The following is a 16816-nucleotide window of genomic DNA, read 5'->3' on the forward strand; positions in this document are numbered from 1 at the left end:
TATATATATATATATATATATATATATATATATATATATATATATATATATATATATATATATATATATATATATATATTTATTGGTTGCTGACTATAAAAAATATTTTACAAAATTATAATATTTTATAAAGATTTAAATATAGTTTAAATATTTTAATATATTTATTAGTAATCAGCTATACAACTAAAATACTACAGTACAGAATTATTTACGAATAATTTAACAATATTTAAAAATATTCATTAGTTAACAGCTATAAAAATTCAAAAATAAAATCGGTGCCTTCCAATATATACATATATATTCATAATTATTATTTCCCTCAATTCCTTTCACTATTTCATGTGAACATTTTCACAGAAATTGTTGCAAATAACGCATTCTGGAATTGCCTTTGTGAAGGATACATAATGCAGCCTTAGAATTTAGCCAAATTATGTATAAAAAGGCAGCATAAATTGACTGGCATAATATACTGTATGATTGTACAAGTTTTTAAATGGTATGAAAGGAAAATGTTTTATTGTTAATTTTAAGAGGATTTTTTAAAATCAATACTGTAAACGTCACATGCATTTTATATTATGTTTTATATTTAACATTTATACATCAGCAGTACCTCTTCTTCATGAAATAAATGTTCTGCAAAAATAAATCTGATTTAGCTTGAATCCGGACAGAATCCGTATATAAACTCATACAGTATAATTACCCATGACTTACAAAGCACTGACTAAAAACACAAGGAAGGCAGCGGATGGAGCGGCCAAGCATATGTTCACATGGACACGGACACCACGGCTTCACTAGAAACTTAACTCGGCCAGCGAGTCTCCGGCAACAAGAGGTTGAGGAGGCATCAAGTTGGTCTCTGAGGAAATCACTTTTAGAAAAAGCAATCAAGGAGCACAAAGCTGTACTACAAGCGCCTTCAAGCCTCCACATAAATCACCCTCACTTGCGGTAGCATTAACGGCATCGCGTCACCGGCCTCAGTAAACTTCAGCGAGGGTCTTGGCTTTTAGAGAACAACTAAAGGGCAAACAAAAACAAAGAACGAAGCTGCAAATCTTCACCAGAACCGATCAGTGTTTTGACAGACATCTCAATTGCATGTCACTCTCAAAAACCCCATCACATTAGTAATCCAACCCGGGAAAGCCATTACAGTTGATTCTAGAAATCCTTATTGGCATGAGCCGGTGAAAAATAGATCTGAGTCTGCCTGCAATGGCTTGATCTAAGCCATTATGTTCCTTGAAGGCATACTTTTTAAAAAGGAAACTTACAGCCTTCACAAAAAATGTATATATGAAATAACATAATAATCACACAGCATACATAAGATATTTCCAAGAGCAATAATCACAAAAATCTATTAAGTGCAGTCAAGGCTTTTTAACCTGCTCTTTGGGGTCTGATAATGGTTTCACATTCGCTGCTGCAGAAATGGAAAGAAAATGATAAACCAGAATTTTTTTTGGAAGCCTGTTTCAGCATCAGAGGGAAAACAAAATTAAAATGCTTACTGTGACTTATTTTTTCTGAATTGTGACCATTTTTCATAATTGTAACTATATCTAAGAATTGGGACTTATTTCTCACAGACTGTTCACACAATTGAGACATTTCTTGTAGTTCTGCTGTTATATCTCAGAATATGTCTATTTCTCATGATTCTGACTGTCAGTCTCACAACTGCAATTTCTTATAACTGTCATTTTTTCAACTTTAAATCTCAAAATTGTGACTTAGTTTCTTGTATTTGTGGTTTTTATTGTAAGAATGTGACTTTGGATCTTACAACTGTGACTACAGCTTACATATTAGACTTGATTTCTTGTAACTGTGTCTTTATATTTTAGAACAAGACTTTAAATCTTACAATGGTGCCTTCATTTCTTATAGTTGTAGCTTTATATCTCAGAAAATGACTTAAAGGCATAGTTTACCCAAAGAAACTTATTTTTGGGCTTCAAATTCTCAGCCCCACATTCACTGCCATTATAAAGGTTGGAAGAGCCAGGACATTTTAAAATATATCTCAGATTGTATTTGTCTAAAAGAACAAAGTCATATACACCTAAGATGGCTTGAGAATTAGTACATTATGGGGTAATTTTTCATTTTTGGGTGAACTGTCTCTTTAATATTTCATGATTCTGACTAAATCTCACGAATGTGACTTCATTTCTTGTATTTGTGGCTTTTCATCTCAGAATGTGAAAAATAAATCTCACAAAAATCTCTTTTATTTGTACCTTTTTATGTAAGAATGTGACTTTGATTCTAACGATAACGAAATGTTGAAAATGAAAACTTAATGTTATAAATCGACCAAAATTGCAACTTCATTTCTTGTAACTGTGACTTTATATTTCAGAATATGACTTTAAATCTCACAACTGTGGCTTTATTTCTTATATTTGTAGTTTTATATCTCAGAATATGACTATATCCCAAGATTCTGACTTTAAATATTACAATTACGACTATATTTCTTGTAATTGTGGCTTTATTTCTTAAAACTGTATCTCATGATTCTATACAAAATCTCACAATTGTGACTTAATTTCTTAGAAATGTGTCTTTGTATCTCAGAAAGTGATATGTAACAATTCTGACTTAATGTCTCACAATTGCGACTATATCTCAGAATGCAACTTTATTTCTCAGAAGTGTGCCATTATCTTACAATTGAGATAAACCAAGAGCTGGAAGGTAATAGCCTTAGATAACTCCTCAGAACAACCTATTTTTTGCCATCATATGCCACATAAAGTATTTAATGAGTAAATGTATAGTAATATACAAATATATTTTTACATTAAAAAAAAGTGAGTGAACGAAAAATATGCCATGATTACTTTGTGATTGCTAATGTGTTTTAGAGTGTTTTGGTATAAGGTATAAATTATGCATATGCATAATTCATACCCATAATACAAATGTCAAGGGACAAGTTAGGCATTGAAAGGTTAATATTTATGGTTAGGGGTGTTCTAATTCCTGTCCCGAAGTATGAGCAATAGCAAATAAATCCTCAACTCCTAGTACAGCTCCAAACTCCAAGGTCCGTCAGTCTTCAAGGTTGGCAAACTACCACAAATAATGATAAAATGCCCCATAAAGAAGCCTCAAATGAATGATAATGCATAATAATTCTTTCTGAGCCGTCTTTTGAGAATTGTCTGCTTTTATTTGCAGGTTCTGGGTCAAAAGCAAATAGTAGGTACTAAATAAAAAAAAGAGAGCAGGGACGCACAACATATTTTTTTAATTTGTATGTCAATAATGAACATTTACTTTTATGCTTATTTTCCCAATCTGTATAACAAATTTAATTTAATTACACTGTTAAATGTAATCTTTAGCAAATCTCAAAACAAATATCCTTTTTTTTGGAATATCCATCTTAAAATAAATTATTAATATATAAATAATTAAATATTTTCAAAATAAAATATAAAATGTAATATACATTTTTTTAATTAAAAATGTTATTTCTTAAAACTGTATCTCATGATTCTATACAAAATCTCACAATTGTGACTTAATTTCTTAGAAATGTGTCTTTGTATCTCAGAAAGTGATATGTAACAATTCTGACTTAATGTCTCACAATTGCGACTATATCTCAGAATGCAACTTTATTTCTCAGAAGTGTGCCATTATCTTACAATTGAGATAAACCAAGAGCTGGAAGGTAATAGCCTTAGATAACTCCTCAGAACAACCTATTTTTTGCCATCATATGCCACATAAAGTATTTAATGAGTAAATGTATAGTAATATACAAATATATTTTTACATTTAAAAAAAAGTGAGTGAACGAAAAATATGCCATGATTACTTTGTGATTGCTAATGTGTTTTAGAGTGTTTTGGTATAAGGTATAAATTATGCATATGCATAATTCATACCCATAATACAAATGTCAAGGGACAAGTTAGGCATTGAAAGGTTAATATTTATGGTTAGGGGTGTTCTAATTCCTGTCCCGAAGTATGAGCAATAGCAAATAAATCCTCAACTCCTAGTTCAGCTCCAAACTCCAAGGTCCGTCAGTCTTCAAGGTTGGCAAACTACCACAAATAATGATAAAATGCCCCATAAAGAAGCCTCAAATGAATGATAATGCATAATAATTCTTTCTGAGCCGTCTTTTGAGAATTGTCTGCTTTTATTTGCAGGTTCTGGGTCAAAAGCAAATAGGACAGACCGATTTCCAGTGAACGCTGCGAATGTCAAAAGTTGCATGCTGATCTAAGACACGTTTCTCTTACATTCGCTGCTTTTAAATGTAATAGTACAGAGAGCGGCTGGTCTCAGATCAGCAGGAAAGAGCATGCTCCACTGACAATGTCAGACAAAGAGCAAGCAAGCAAAAGCTAAAAACAATTGTCACAGCCAGCAGACAAACCTCAGCACTTCAGGAAAAGGATAGAGAAGATAAAATACAAAAACAACAACAAAGCTAAGCATTAAATATCTGCTGAATCTCTGAGAGACTCTTTATTTGAACAGCACACCATTAAGCCTCGTACACACCGGGACGATTATCGCGCGCTTATCGCCAACGTTTTTCGACATGTCTTTTGTGTTCATACCCAAGCGATCTTCGCTGGCGATGAGCTGAGTGAACGTGCAAATTCACTCCCTGACATTAGATGGCGCTTAATGAAAAACAAAAATACCCCGGTACACATCGAATCCTATTTGATCTGCAATTCCTCTCCATAACAACTCTCTCTTATCAAGATTTTTGTAGTCGCAGTCGTGTTTGTCATAAAGTCCTTTGTGTTCAGACACCAATGAGACCAGCAGCTCTACATTCATCTTGCCTCGATGCATCTTCTTGGTCTACTTACTTCCTCTTCGTTGTTAGGTATCAATGTGTGCTCGGCAAGACCGTTTTGTGCTTAAGCATCACCAAGTCGTGTTTTACTGTAACTTAAGCAGCTCCAGGCACATGAACAAAAGCACCAATCTCATTGGTCGGCCAGTTTTTAATGCGGCGCGTCAAACCAAAAAAACGAGCCCGAGGCGTTTTCTTTTAAAATTACGCTTTTAAAAACCGTCGGTGTGCACACTCTCATTGGCGCCCTTTGTTTAGTCACGAGGCGTTAAACGTCGGCGATAATCGCGCGTGATATTCGTCCCGGTGTGAACATGCCTTTAATCTCATAATAGTTATGAGGATGTCACACTTCAGTGCTAAATTTGAGTTTATCTGAATATTATTTCAGTCTTTAAATTGTAACTTAAAAATGTGATTATATTAAAAATAATAATATAGCATTTTTCAGATAAAATATATATAATACATGAATTTAAAAATAAACAGTCAAGGGGCAAAATCTAAAAGAATAATCATTAATTTATTAAACGTGACCCTGCCTGTGAAAACAAAGCTAAAGTCGTTTTTTTGTGATTTTCTGTTTTCTACATAAAATCATCCTTTATAAAGATGTAGAACAGTCTGTGAAAATATAACCTTTATATCTTTAATATTGATTGTGTAAGGCCATGTCAAAGATTGAAATCAAAGTGAAGTTAATGGAAAATCAAACTTTGATGCGTGTGATCTCATAATTAGCACATAATTATTTACTTATTATATAAGTAAATCATTTTTTAAAAAGTCAAGGGGCAAAATCTAAGAATAAACATTCATTTATAAAAAGGTTTTTGGTTAATTTGGTTAATTAAATGTCATAAACAAAAAGTTAGCAAATCATGCGTTTTTTTGCATTACTGTAGCAAAATCAAATCCCTCAATACTCCAGGGAGCAATAGAATTCATTTACAAAAATAAATAAATAAATAAGTTAATTAATTAATTAATAAAAAAGGCTAAATAGTTTATATACAAAATCAATTTTGTAATGTGTTGGTAGGCTGCCCATATTTTTTAGTTTATGAACTAGATTTGTAAAGTTTTTGTGAAATAGTTCATTAATTAAACAAAAAAATATGTGCAGCCTACCAACACATTACACAATTTTATTCTTCTTCTTCTTCTTCTAAACTATTTAGCACTTAATAGCATATAATTTCCCATTCTTTGCGACCAAGTGCATTAAAATAGGAAATCATAATTAGATGCCAAATGTTTTTTATTATTATTATCCATTTTTTCCTCAGTCATGTATCTTTTGTTATGAAAAACATAGAAGAAAGCATGAATATTTTGGCCAGTCCACACGCACACCACCCCTCTGTTCCGGTCAGGAAGCCCTAGTGCCAGCACATGCTAATAATAGGCCACACATTGGATGTCTTGCCCCTGCACTGAGACTGCCAGCCCTGCAAATGCCCCCTGAAGTTCACAACTACAACCATCCGTCCACGTGCAGCCCACCAGTGAGTGTGCTAGACTGCACGATCGCTTTCACATCTGCTGTGGTGTTTGTTATGATCAAACAGTCTGTCTTGATTAAAGGAATCATGTAGATCAAGACAAGTTGTTAGACGTTCTGGGGTCAGTTTTATCTTTATTATAAAATGAATACTTTTATTTGGCAGGGATGCATTGAATTGATCAAAAGTGTCAGTAAAGACATTTCTAATGTTACAAAATATTTCGATTTTAAATAAATAAAGAAAATAAATAAATGTTCTTTTAAACGTTCTCATCATCAAATGAAAAACAAAACAAACAAAAATAAAACAGCACAACTGTTTCCAGCATTGATAATAATAAAAAATGCTTCTTGAACAGCAAATCTGCATATTAGAATGATTTCTGAACGATCATGTGGAATAAATCACATTTTAACATATATTCAAACAGAAAACAGTTATTGTAAATTGTAAAGCTATTTTGCGATATTACCGTTTTTACTGTATTTGTGCTCAAATAAATGTGGATTAAGGCAATGGAACAGCATAAACCAAAAGAAAATTTTACTTGTAAGTTATAGTTTTTATCAATTAAAATTGTTCTACATTCCACATGTAAAATAAAACAAATGATGTTTACAGTATTTGGATTGTGAAAAATGTATACTATGCTTAAACTTAAAAACGTGAAACTGCTGTGCAATGTGATTTAATCACAGACAATCATAACATCTAATTTTGGACAAATGCGATAGGCCAAAATAAACCGAAAGTAAATTGTACTTGTAAGAAACGTTCCCATTCAGTCAGTCACGTTCAACGTTACGTCAGTGACTGACGAGCTTAAAATTCTTCTAGATAGCGCACTTAAAATATAACAAATGAAATAACAAAACTTAGAATGTAGTTTACATGTTTGGATTGCAAAAACTTCCAAATAAAATAATTTTGCGATATTACCGTTTTTACTGTATTTGTGCTCAAATAAATGCAGCCCTGGTGAGCATAAGAGAGTGAACTTAAACTTGGTGGTGTTACCTTTTTTAAAGCCTGCCCATAAAATTCAAGCCATTTTATATCTTTTTCAAAAAGCCAATATGAGTCCAAATGCTGGAGCTTTAACTATGAAGAGATGCACATATCTGCATTAAATGTCTTATCTTACCTTCAAATACGATAATAATCCAATAAAATATTACATCTCAAGGACCATGTCTACATTAAATATAATAATAACAAGCAAAATCATTACAAATATGTCCTTCTCTAAATAGAAAACTAGAAATAAAGAAATAATTATCATTTCTGTAATGTAAACCATGCGTTATTTAAATATTAATATTGTTTTGCATTCACTAAAGTTTCGGGATAATAAACGAGCTGTAATTGTGGCATGTTTCTATTATTAGCTTAGTTCAAATAAGGCTTAAACTGACATCAAACCATGCAAATATATCCTGTCTATCATTGAGTACATGCTTCAGATGTGAGTCACACCAGAAACACGACCTGTGACGTGACTGTGCTCTCGCTTTCTCTACTGACAGTTACGGGAGACGGAAACAAAGCTGTTGACATGCTGGTGGGGTGAAACTTGATTGAGCCTTCTATGGAAATCTGTATGTCAGAAAATGTTTTGTAGATAATATAACTCAGCAAATCTGATGAAAAGTATCCTTGACAGAAAGCATGTCCTAACAGAAAATATACCTGACAGAATTCCCAGAAAGTGCAGAGCTTTCTTTTTTTTCACAACATTTTCACAATAATGTACTGTATTTTGGCTACTGTTAGGTTAAGTCACAGTACATTGTTTTAAAAAATGTAAAGAAACCAACTAAAATAAAACAAATGACAAAAATTTGTCTGTAGGTTACATATTTGGATTACGAACATTTTATGTAAACTTTGATAAAACGCGAAACTGCTGTACAATGTGCTACAATCACAGGCAATCAAAACATATTTCATTTTGGACTAATAAGCTATAAATCGAAAGACAACTGTACTTGTAAGTGATAGCTTTTAACACTTAAAAATGTTAAAACAAATGACGTTAACAAAACTTGGTGTGTAGTTTGCATATTTGGATTTTGAAGAATTAGTACCAAGTGTAACTTGACAAGGCAAAACTTCTGTGTGATGTGATTAAATCACAGAGAATTAAAACATGTTTAATTGTGGAATAATGCAATGAGCTGACATAAACCGAAAGAAACTTGTACTTTAATAGCTTTTATCACTTAAAAATTTTCTAGATACCACACCTAACACAACACAAATGACGTTAACAAAACTTAGAATGTAATTTACATGTTTGAGTTACAAATAAATTTATACAATGCATAAACTTGAAAACGTAAAACTGCTGTGCCATGTGATTCAATCACAGACAATCATAACATCAATAATTTTGCATCAAAGCGATGGGCCAAAATAAAGCGAGAGCAAATTCTACTTCTAAGAATAGCTTTTGTCGCTTAAAATTGTTGTAGGTAGCATACTTAATATATAATAAATAACATCAACAAAACTTAGAATGAAGTTTACATATTTGGTTGCGAAAACGTAAAGGAAAAAAACTTTGAAAAAACGCAAAACTGCTGTGCGATGTGATTAAATCAAAGACAATTAGAAGATATTTCATTGTGGATTAATGCAATGGAACAGCATAAACAAAGAGAAAATTTTACTTGTAAGTTATAGTTTTTATCAATTAAAATTGTTCTACATTCCACATGTAAAATAAAACAAATGATGTTCACATACAGTATTTGGATTGTGAAAAATGTATACTATGTTTAAACTTAAAAACGTGATACTGCTGTGCAATGTGATTTAATCACAGACAATCATAACATCTAATTTTGGACAAATGAGATAAAATAAACCGAAATAAATTGTACTTGTAAGAAACGTTTTTATCGCTTAAAATTGTTCTAGATAGCGCACTTAAAATATAACAAATGAAATAACAAAACTTAGAATGTAGTTTACATGTTTGGATTGCAAATTTAATTAAATATATATATATATTTTTGAAAATAATCTTTGAGAAAACGCAAAAATGTTGTGCAATGTGATTTAATCACAGACAATCAGAACATATTTCATTGTGGATTATAGCAATGGGACAACATAAACCAAAAATTTTTTTTTACACCTTTTAAACAAATTTGAGCTTTTATCAGCTACAATTGCTCTAGATGCCACATGTAAAATAAAACAAAAATGTAAACAAAACTTGCTGGGTAGTTTACATATTTGGATTGTGAAAAATGTATACTATGCTTATACTTGAAAATGCAAAGATGCTTGTGCGATGTGATTCAATCACAGACAATCATAACATTTAATTTTAGAACAATGCGTTAGAACGACAAATCGAAAGAAAACCGTACTTGTGAGTAATACGTTTTATCGCTTAAAAATGTTGTAGATACCAAATTTTAATTTAAAGTAATATATATAAAATAATACAAATACACTTAAAATCGTACAAATGACACTATTTTTCCCAACACTTAGTCATTACTTTTGCTGGTGCATAGGCTATATATTAAAGGCACATTATGAGTTTAGTTCCCAACCCCCCAGTATATATTTAATTTAATTAAATTAATATATAATATAATATAAAATCTTTAGTCGGGGGCAGCCTTCATTTGGATTGGGAAAAATTATTACCATGCTTAAACGTGAAAGTGCGAAACTGCTGTGCAATATGATACACAAACACTCTTTGAGACAGGATGCCATTTATAGATTTATAGTCACGTCAGACTAAAATGTTTATGAAAACAGTAAAAAAAAAAACACGTATTAAAAAAACACAGAAAAACATCACACAACCTCATCATGTTTTTACAGTGCCACTGAGCTGGGCTGTTATCATAGCAAAGGACAGTTATGTGTCACACCTGAGTGTGTCACCTGACAAAGCGAATCATGAGAGACAGAACGCTCTGTGCTGACATCTCAGAAACACACTCACGCAATCACACACTCGAGAGTTTGTATGGACCATCTGTCTCACACACACACAGGCGTGGCTTGTGGACAGTGTGACGGCTGCCATAATTAAGCTTATGGTGTTTGTCAACTTTCCCTGCATGTAGCAGAGCATTGCACAGTGGCCGTCCACGGTGAGTCACGCTACCCAGACGGGACGGCAGTGTCGACTGCCAAAAACCCAGTCAGCGCCATAGAGGTCTGGGTGCTCCACACTCCCAGCATGCAGTGCGGCTGCCAGATGATTTTTAAAGCTACATTTGTACACTACCCACCGAGGAACACAAATACACCCACTGAAAGCTGGCATTTAAAAATATGGTGAAAAGTAGTCGAGAATCCAACCTCCTGCGGTAAACATCCGGCATTTGAAAACAAATGGGAGATGCAGAAGGAGAGATTTGAAAATGAAACTGACACATTACGACACTGGCCTTTGCATTTATTATGTCCAAAAAAATGGCTGAACTGTGATTGGTCCCTTTAAATGTTGTTCAAGCGGCAAAGCAGTCCAGACTTTGTGCCGATAATCATAAGTCTGACTCTGTGAGACTGGATTTACACAAGCAGAAAAAAATGTTGATCTAAAAATCTAAAAAATGATGCAACAGGATGATATGGATCACAAAGGCATGCTAGTCAAAAATAAAAAAAAATGCTACGAATGACAGAAATGCATCCATTTATTGAAACGCGTAACGGTTTTGAAAGCTAAAACTTATCCAGTCAAAACAATTTATGGATTTCTGTCTGTCTCAGGATAGTGTAATTGTGCAGTAACACTCAAAGATTATATTTTTTTGTCTCTCAAGATATAATTTCGGTTCGAGTTTCCATTTGAAATCTTAAAAATAAATATAAAATATCAAGCCAAAAATATTTCTCAGTGCTTTTAGGGTTTATTTTTAACTGTAACACAATACACAAACAAACCTGAACTATATAGTTGTGCATTACGAATCATTTCAGCATACCAACATATTATAAACAAATTCCTTTAAAGTACTACTTTATGTCAGATGATTGCGATCTCGGCTATTTTAGATACTGCTAGTATTGTTTATAAGACATCCTGGGGCTTATTTTTACCTCACCCCTGCCAAGCATTAAATAAATTCCAGAAATTCCAGCTAAAAGTCAGTATCGTTGATCTAAGTGAGAGTATGCTGTTCTTCCTGATTTTTTGGATATCTGAATATTTCTTTCCCAGCCTGGCGTATGTTTCGACGGAATCCTTTATCCGATGATAACTGAAAGTGGCACTGTGACAAGAGCGCTAACAAAGAGAGACTGGCAAAAAGTTACGTTAGAGTAGCAGCGCAGAACTAAGAAAGGGTTGTTCATTTGATCTATCGGAAATTATTAATTTTAGACTAAAATTTCGAATTATGCCTCTACATTTAATATTATCATGTTTTTCAAATGATTAGTTCTAGTGTGTGTACATATTAGCAAAAATAGTTATGAACTTATTAAAAATATTTAATAGTGACACGTTAATATTTATAATAGCTCTAATAATAGAAATTTAAAAAACTACATTTGGGGACATTCCATAATATATATATATAGAGAGAGAGAGAGAGAGAGAGAGAAAGTTAAATATATTTTTTATTACTTTATTCTTTATGGGTGCACTGAAAAAAATGTGTGAGAGACAATTTTCACTCAGAAGAACAAAAAACTCTTACTATTAATTACAATTAAATTAATATATTTTTATTATTTTATTCTTTATGGGTGCACTGAAAAACATTGGTGAGAAACTACTAAGTAGTAAAAAAAAAAAAAAGCAGCAATTAACACAACACAAAATTTTATAAGTATAAAATCTTTCTTCTTTTTAGTGTTTTTCTTTTTTAACATTTACATTTTTTGTGTGTGTTCAAAAGGGAAAAAAACAGTTCACAAAGAGTCTAAATGTCTATATTCACTTCTAAGAAGTTATTTTTTTTGATTTGGGTTAGTTACATCAAAAATCAATGGGAAGTCCCCAATTACGCAACCGCGTAATCGTGTGTGTACGTGTTTCTGTGTGGTATCACCGGTGTACTAGCAGCTTCTTACCCCTCTTGGTTGTCCTCTTCGTCCAGATTGGAAAGTAGCTGGGATCCGGCTAGCGAGAGGTCCAGGGCAGCTAGAGGAAGGTCCCTGTAGGTGAAGCTGACCAGCTGCACTGGAGCCATGCACTGGCCTTCATCCTCCACCTGCTGGGAGATCACCTCCAGATCCGGCGCTGCCGCCTGCTGAGGGGGCCTGGGGACACACGGGACACACTACTCTATTGTCTTCTTACATGAACTGTCTTAAATAAGATTACCTTAAAAATGACTTGGATTACCACAAAGACGTTACATACTGAACCACTGAGTAAATTAAACCATCTACCTGTTATCATAGATGGGAAGTCAACATTAAATGAAATCTGACACTCTGAACTTGAACACGTTTCTGGTCTTACTGTGAATGATATATCAGTCCATCGATTAATACCCTCTAACCACCTTCAGAAACCACCTTGATTCAACTAAACAATTTCCAATCAGTGCACTGGGAAGTTGATTAATTTGAGTGAATGAGTTCATTAGGATTGTTCATGTAATGCAAGCAGCTGACTTCCGCAAACTGATTCTTTCATACTAACCGTCCGTATGAACTGATTCACTAAAATGACTCACTGATTTATTTGAGGCATTGAGTTAAAAAGTCATGCAAGGAATTTTGAAATATTCAGTTAAGCGTAATTGTTTGCACTGGAAAGTTTTAATGAAACAGTTCATTCGTTTATGTAAATCAAGCATTTTACTTTTCTGGACCGCTTCATTCACATGAACCATCCCAAAGAACTGATTCACTAAAATGGGTCACTGATTCATTTGAGGCACATTGTTTGTATTGGGACATACAGTGGGGCAAAAAAGTATTTAGTCAGCCACCAATTGTGCAAGTTCTCCCACTTAAAAAGATGAGAGAGGCCTGTGTTTTTTTTAAGTACATTTGTTTGTTTTGGGAATTTAGACTTGAAGTTTATTCTGAACATGTAAAGCAAGCAGTTTACTTGTCAAACGGCTTCATTCACAAGATGCGCCTGAAACAAAGAATTCACTCATTAAAATGACTCACTGATTCATTTGAGACACTGTGTAGAAGTTATGTGAGGAATTTTTGATAGCAAAAAAAAAATAGTTAAGCCCAGTAGCTTCATTGGGAAGTTGGACTAATTTTAGTGAATCGGTCCATTCAGATTTGTTATGCAAATCAAGCATTTTACTTTAGCGAACGGCTTCATTCTCGTGGATTTTATGAAAGAACCGATTCACCAAAAGGAGTCACTGATTTACTTAAGTTGAGGCCGGCATCCCACATGTCTAGATTGATTCCTAAACCCAGAATATTAATCACGGTCGATTCACCAAAAGGAGTCACTGATTTACTTAAGTTGAGGCCGGCGTCCCACATGTCTAGATTGATTCCTAAACCCAGAATATTAATCACGGTCGCACCACCATGCGTCGCGTCCCACAATATTTATAAAATCATTCAGATTTGTTATGCAAATCAAGCATTTTACTTTAGCGAACGGCTTCATTCTCGTCGATTTTATGAAAGAACCGATTCACCAAAAGGAGTCACTGATTTACTTGATGCCATGCGTAGAAGTCCTGAATTTTTGGTAGCAAAATATTTAGTTAAACACAGTTGTTTGCATTGGTAAGTTAGACTCCATTTAGTGAAGTTTCATGTAAATCAAGCAATTTACTTAAGAGAACTACTTTATTAAAACTGATTCACTAAAATGAGTCACTGATTCACTTTTTTTGCAGTTTAGGAAGTGAAATATTTAGTTAGTGCAGTTTGCATTGGGAAGGTAGATTGATTTTAATCAAACAATCAAACTGTTCGGCACACGGTTCATGTAAATCAAGCATTTTACTTTTGTGAACTGACCGATTTACATCTGAACAAACCAATTCACTAAAATGAGTCACTGATTCATTTAGGGCCCTGCATAAAAGTCCATGCAAGACACTGCACATGATTCTTTGTAATGTACTATTTACTTGTTCATAACTAGAAGTGTTTTAATGCTGTCATCAAATAGTTTTTGCGGCAAAAATACATATAAAAAATGGGTAGCTTGTTGTTGTTTTTAATTATTTTTATTATTATTTTATCCAGTGTTGGGGGTAATGCATTACAAGTAACACAAGTTATGTAATCAGATTACTTTTTTTCATGTAACTAGTAAGGTAACGCATTACTTTTTAATTTTCAATGAAATATCTGAGTTACATTTTTAAATAAGTAACGCAAGTTACTTTGTTTTCCCATTTATTCGCTCACATCTTTCCTGTGCCCCTTTTTAAAGAGAAATTGTGAGTAAGTGCAGAGGCAGAGGCACTTCCTTTAGCCTGAGGCTTATTAATTTCAATTTGTAATGCAAGCGCAATTAGTAACTTTCACCAACACTGATTTCATCATTTGGAAATATGTCACAATATGGAAGCAAAATGAGTTGCATTTCATGTTGACTTCAAACAGCAAACAATAGCAGTCCACATATCAGAAGTGTGCAGCACAAAAACAGAAAATAAGTTGATAAAAAAGAGCCCTAGAAAACCACCATATCCGAAGGAGGAAAGACAAAGCATACAAAAGCAATACACAAGGGGAACTGTATATATGGTACAAAGAAGATGGGAAAAAAATCATGCCACGGTTAAGAACGCAGGAGAGGTCAGGAATGAGGAGCGTGTTTTATTCCAACAATGCATGATGCATGAGACACAAACACAATGAACGACTAGCAACAGGAGAGCGAACTGAATCACAGACACCACAGAGACCCAGAATCCCATTATTGAGACGTATTCCCACCGATTACCGACTGATGTGACTGTGAGACAGACGGGAAGCAGATTGAGGAATCTCAAAAAGGGGATGTGGAATATGGAAATGCGTCCGAAACCTCAATGGCTACATAAGAAATGCATGAAAGAAGATTAAGTTGAGGCCGGCGTCCCACATGTCTAGATTGATTCCTAAACCCAGAATATTAATCACGGTCGCACCACCATGCATCGCGTCCCACAATAATGAGGCATCGGGAGAATTTCAAAGCACAATATTGTGGCAAAACAACAAAGTCCCATAGTTGGATGTCATGTCCGGTTTTGCCCGGTTTTGTCTTTGATTTTTTGGATTCAGTGCACTGATTCTATTCACGTTTGCAGTCTGGGATTGCTGTTCTCAATCTAAGCGCAAACAAGGTGATGAATATATACTTCTGCAATGCTTACTCTTCGCCGTTTGCTCTTGATTTTGTGGCAACTTACTGAAATAGTTCACCCAAACAGAGTAAATAATGAAAAAAATTTAATTTTTGGTAGAACTACTTCTTTAATTGCAGTGAATAAAATGGAGATCATGAAAACTAGCCATCTGTGCAGTCAGACAAGCAGTCGTACTTCCAAAATAAGCGGCAATGTGATAATTGTAATCATAATGTACGCTCATAACAGAAATCAATACTCGCGACCCTGAAGACGGCTTAATCAAGGGCAGAAGAAAGGACGGAACGGAGGCAGAGAGGGGCAGAAACCTGGGTTTTGGCTTGTGTCCCAGGCATGCCGGATGAGGGGAGATAAATTATGCCAGTACAAAGGAAAAAGAGGAGGGGAACAAAAAAGGAAGCTTGTAATAGTACAGAGACGGAGAAGAAAAACTAAGCATTGCCACTGCGAATACACGGTCAATAGAGAGACTACACTGTACTGTATGTATGTGTGGATTGACATTGTGAGATAGTGATTTTACGATAGGAAGTGTTTCTGTTGGATACTGGCCCATCGCAATCTTTAAAATATTATTGGCTGTGGACCCAAACGTACTGTATTTTCTTCAGAAAAGCCTCTTCTGGAATATTCTGCTCTCCTTTCATCTGTGTGCATTGTGTTTTGAGCAAACAATGCATTAAACATGAATGAATGATGAATAATTGGATTTCTGAAGAAATCTGTCTAGGACATGTTATATGTGGCCTAATGGTTAGAGAGTCGGACTCATAACCCAAAGGTTGCGGGTTCGAGTCTCGTACCGGCAGGGATTCTAGGTGGGGGGAGTGAATGTACAGCGCTCTCTCCCACCTTCAATACCATGACTGAGGTGCCCTTGAGCAAGGCACTGAATACCCAACTGCTCCCCGGGCGCCCAGCAAAAAAATGGCTGCCCACTGCTCCGGGTGTGTGTTCACTGCTGTGTGTGTGAACTTTGGATGGGATAAATGCAGAGCACTAATTCCGAGTATGGGTCACCATACTTGGCCACATGTCACTTCACTTTCACTATATTTTAACCCAAAATGAAAAGAAAGAAATCATATTTTTTGGAATATATAAATACATTTTTATTTTTTTTGGGGGGGGGGGGGGGGGGGTGCACCATTTTTTTGATTATG

General features: G+C 34.2%; 1 protein-coding gene across 1 annotated transcript in view; it reads right to left on the reverse strand.

Annotated features, from left to right (window-relative positions):
- The window catches only part of LOC107589332 (transmembrane protein 266), an 89370-nt gene that overhangs the window by 37116 nt on the left and 35438 nt on the right, over positions 1-16816 (reverse strand). The window contains exon 3 of the mRNA XM_016277744.1: positions 12427-12615. Within this exon, the coding sequence (XP_016133230.1) occupies positions 12427-12615 (189 nt within the window). The remainder of the gene's footprint in view (positions 1-12426; positions 12616-16816) is intronic.

The sequence above is a fragment of the Sinocyclocheilus grahami genome, unplaced genomic scaffold (assembly GCF_001515645.1).
Source record: "Sinocyclocheilus grahami isolate Dianchi unplaced genomic scaffold, SAMN03320097.WGS_v1.1 scaffold115.1, whole genome shotgun sequence".
In the NCBI taxonomy this organism is placed as follows: domain Eukaryota; kingdom Metazoa; phylum Chordata; class Actinopteri; order Cypriniformes; family Cyprinidae; genus Sinocyclocheilus; species Sinocyclocheilus grahami.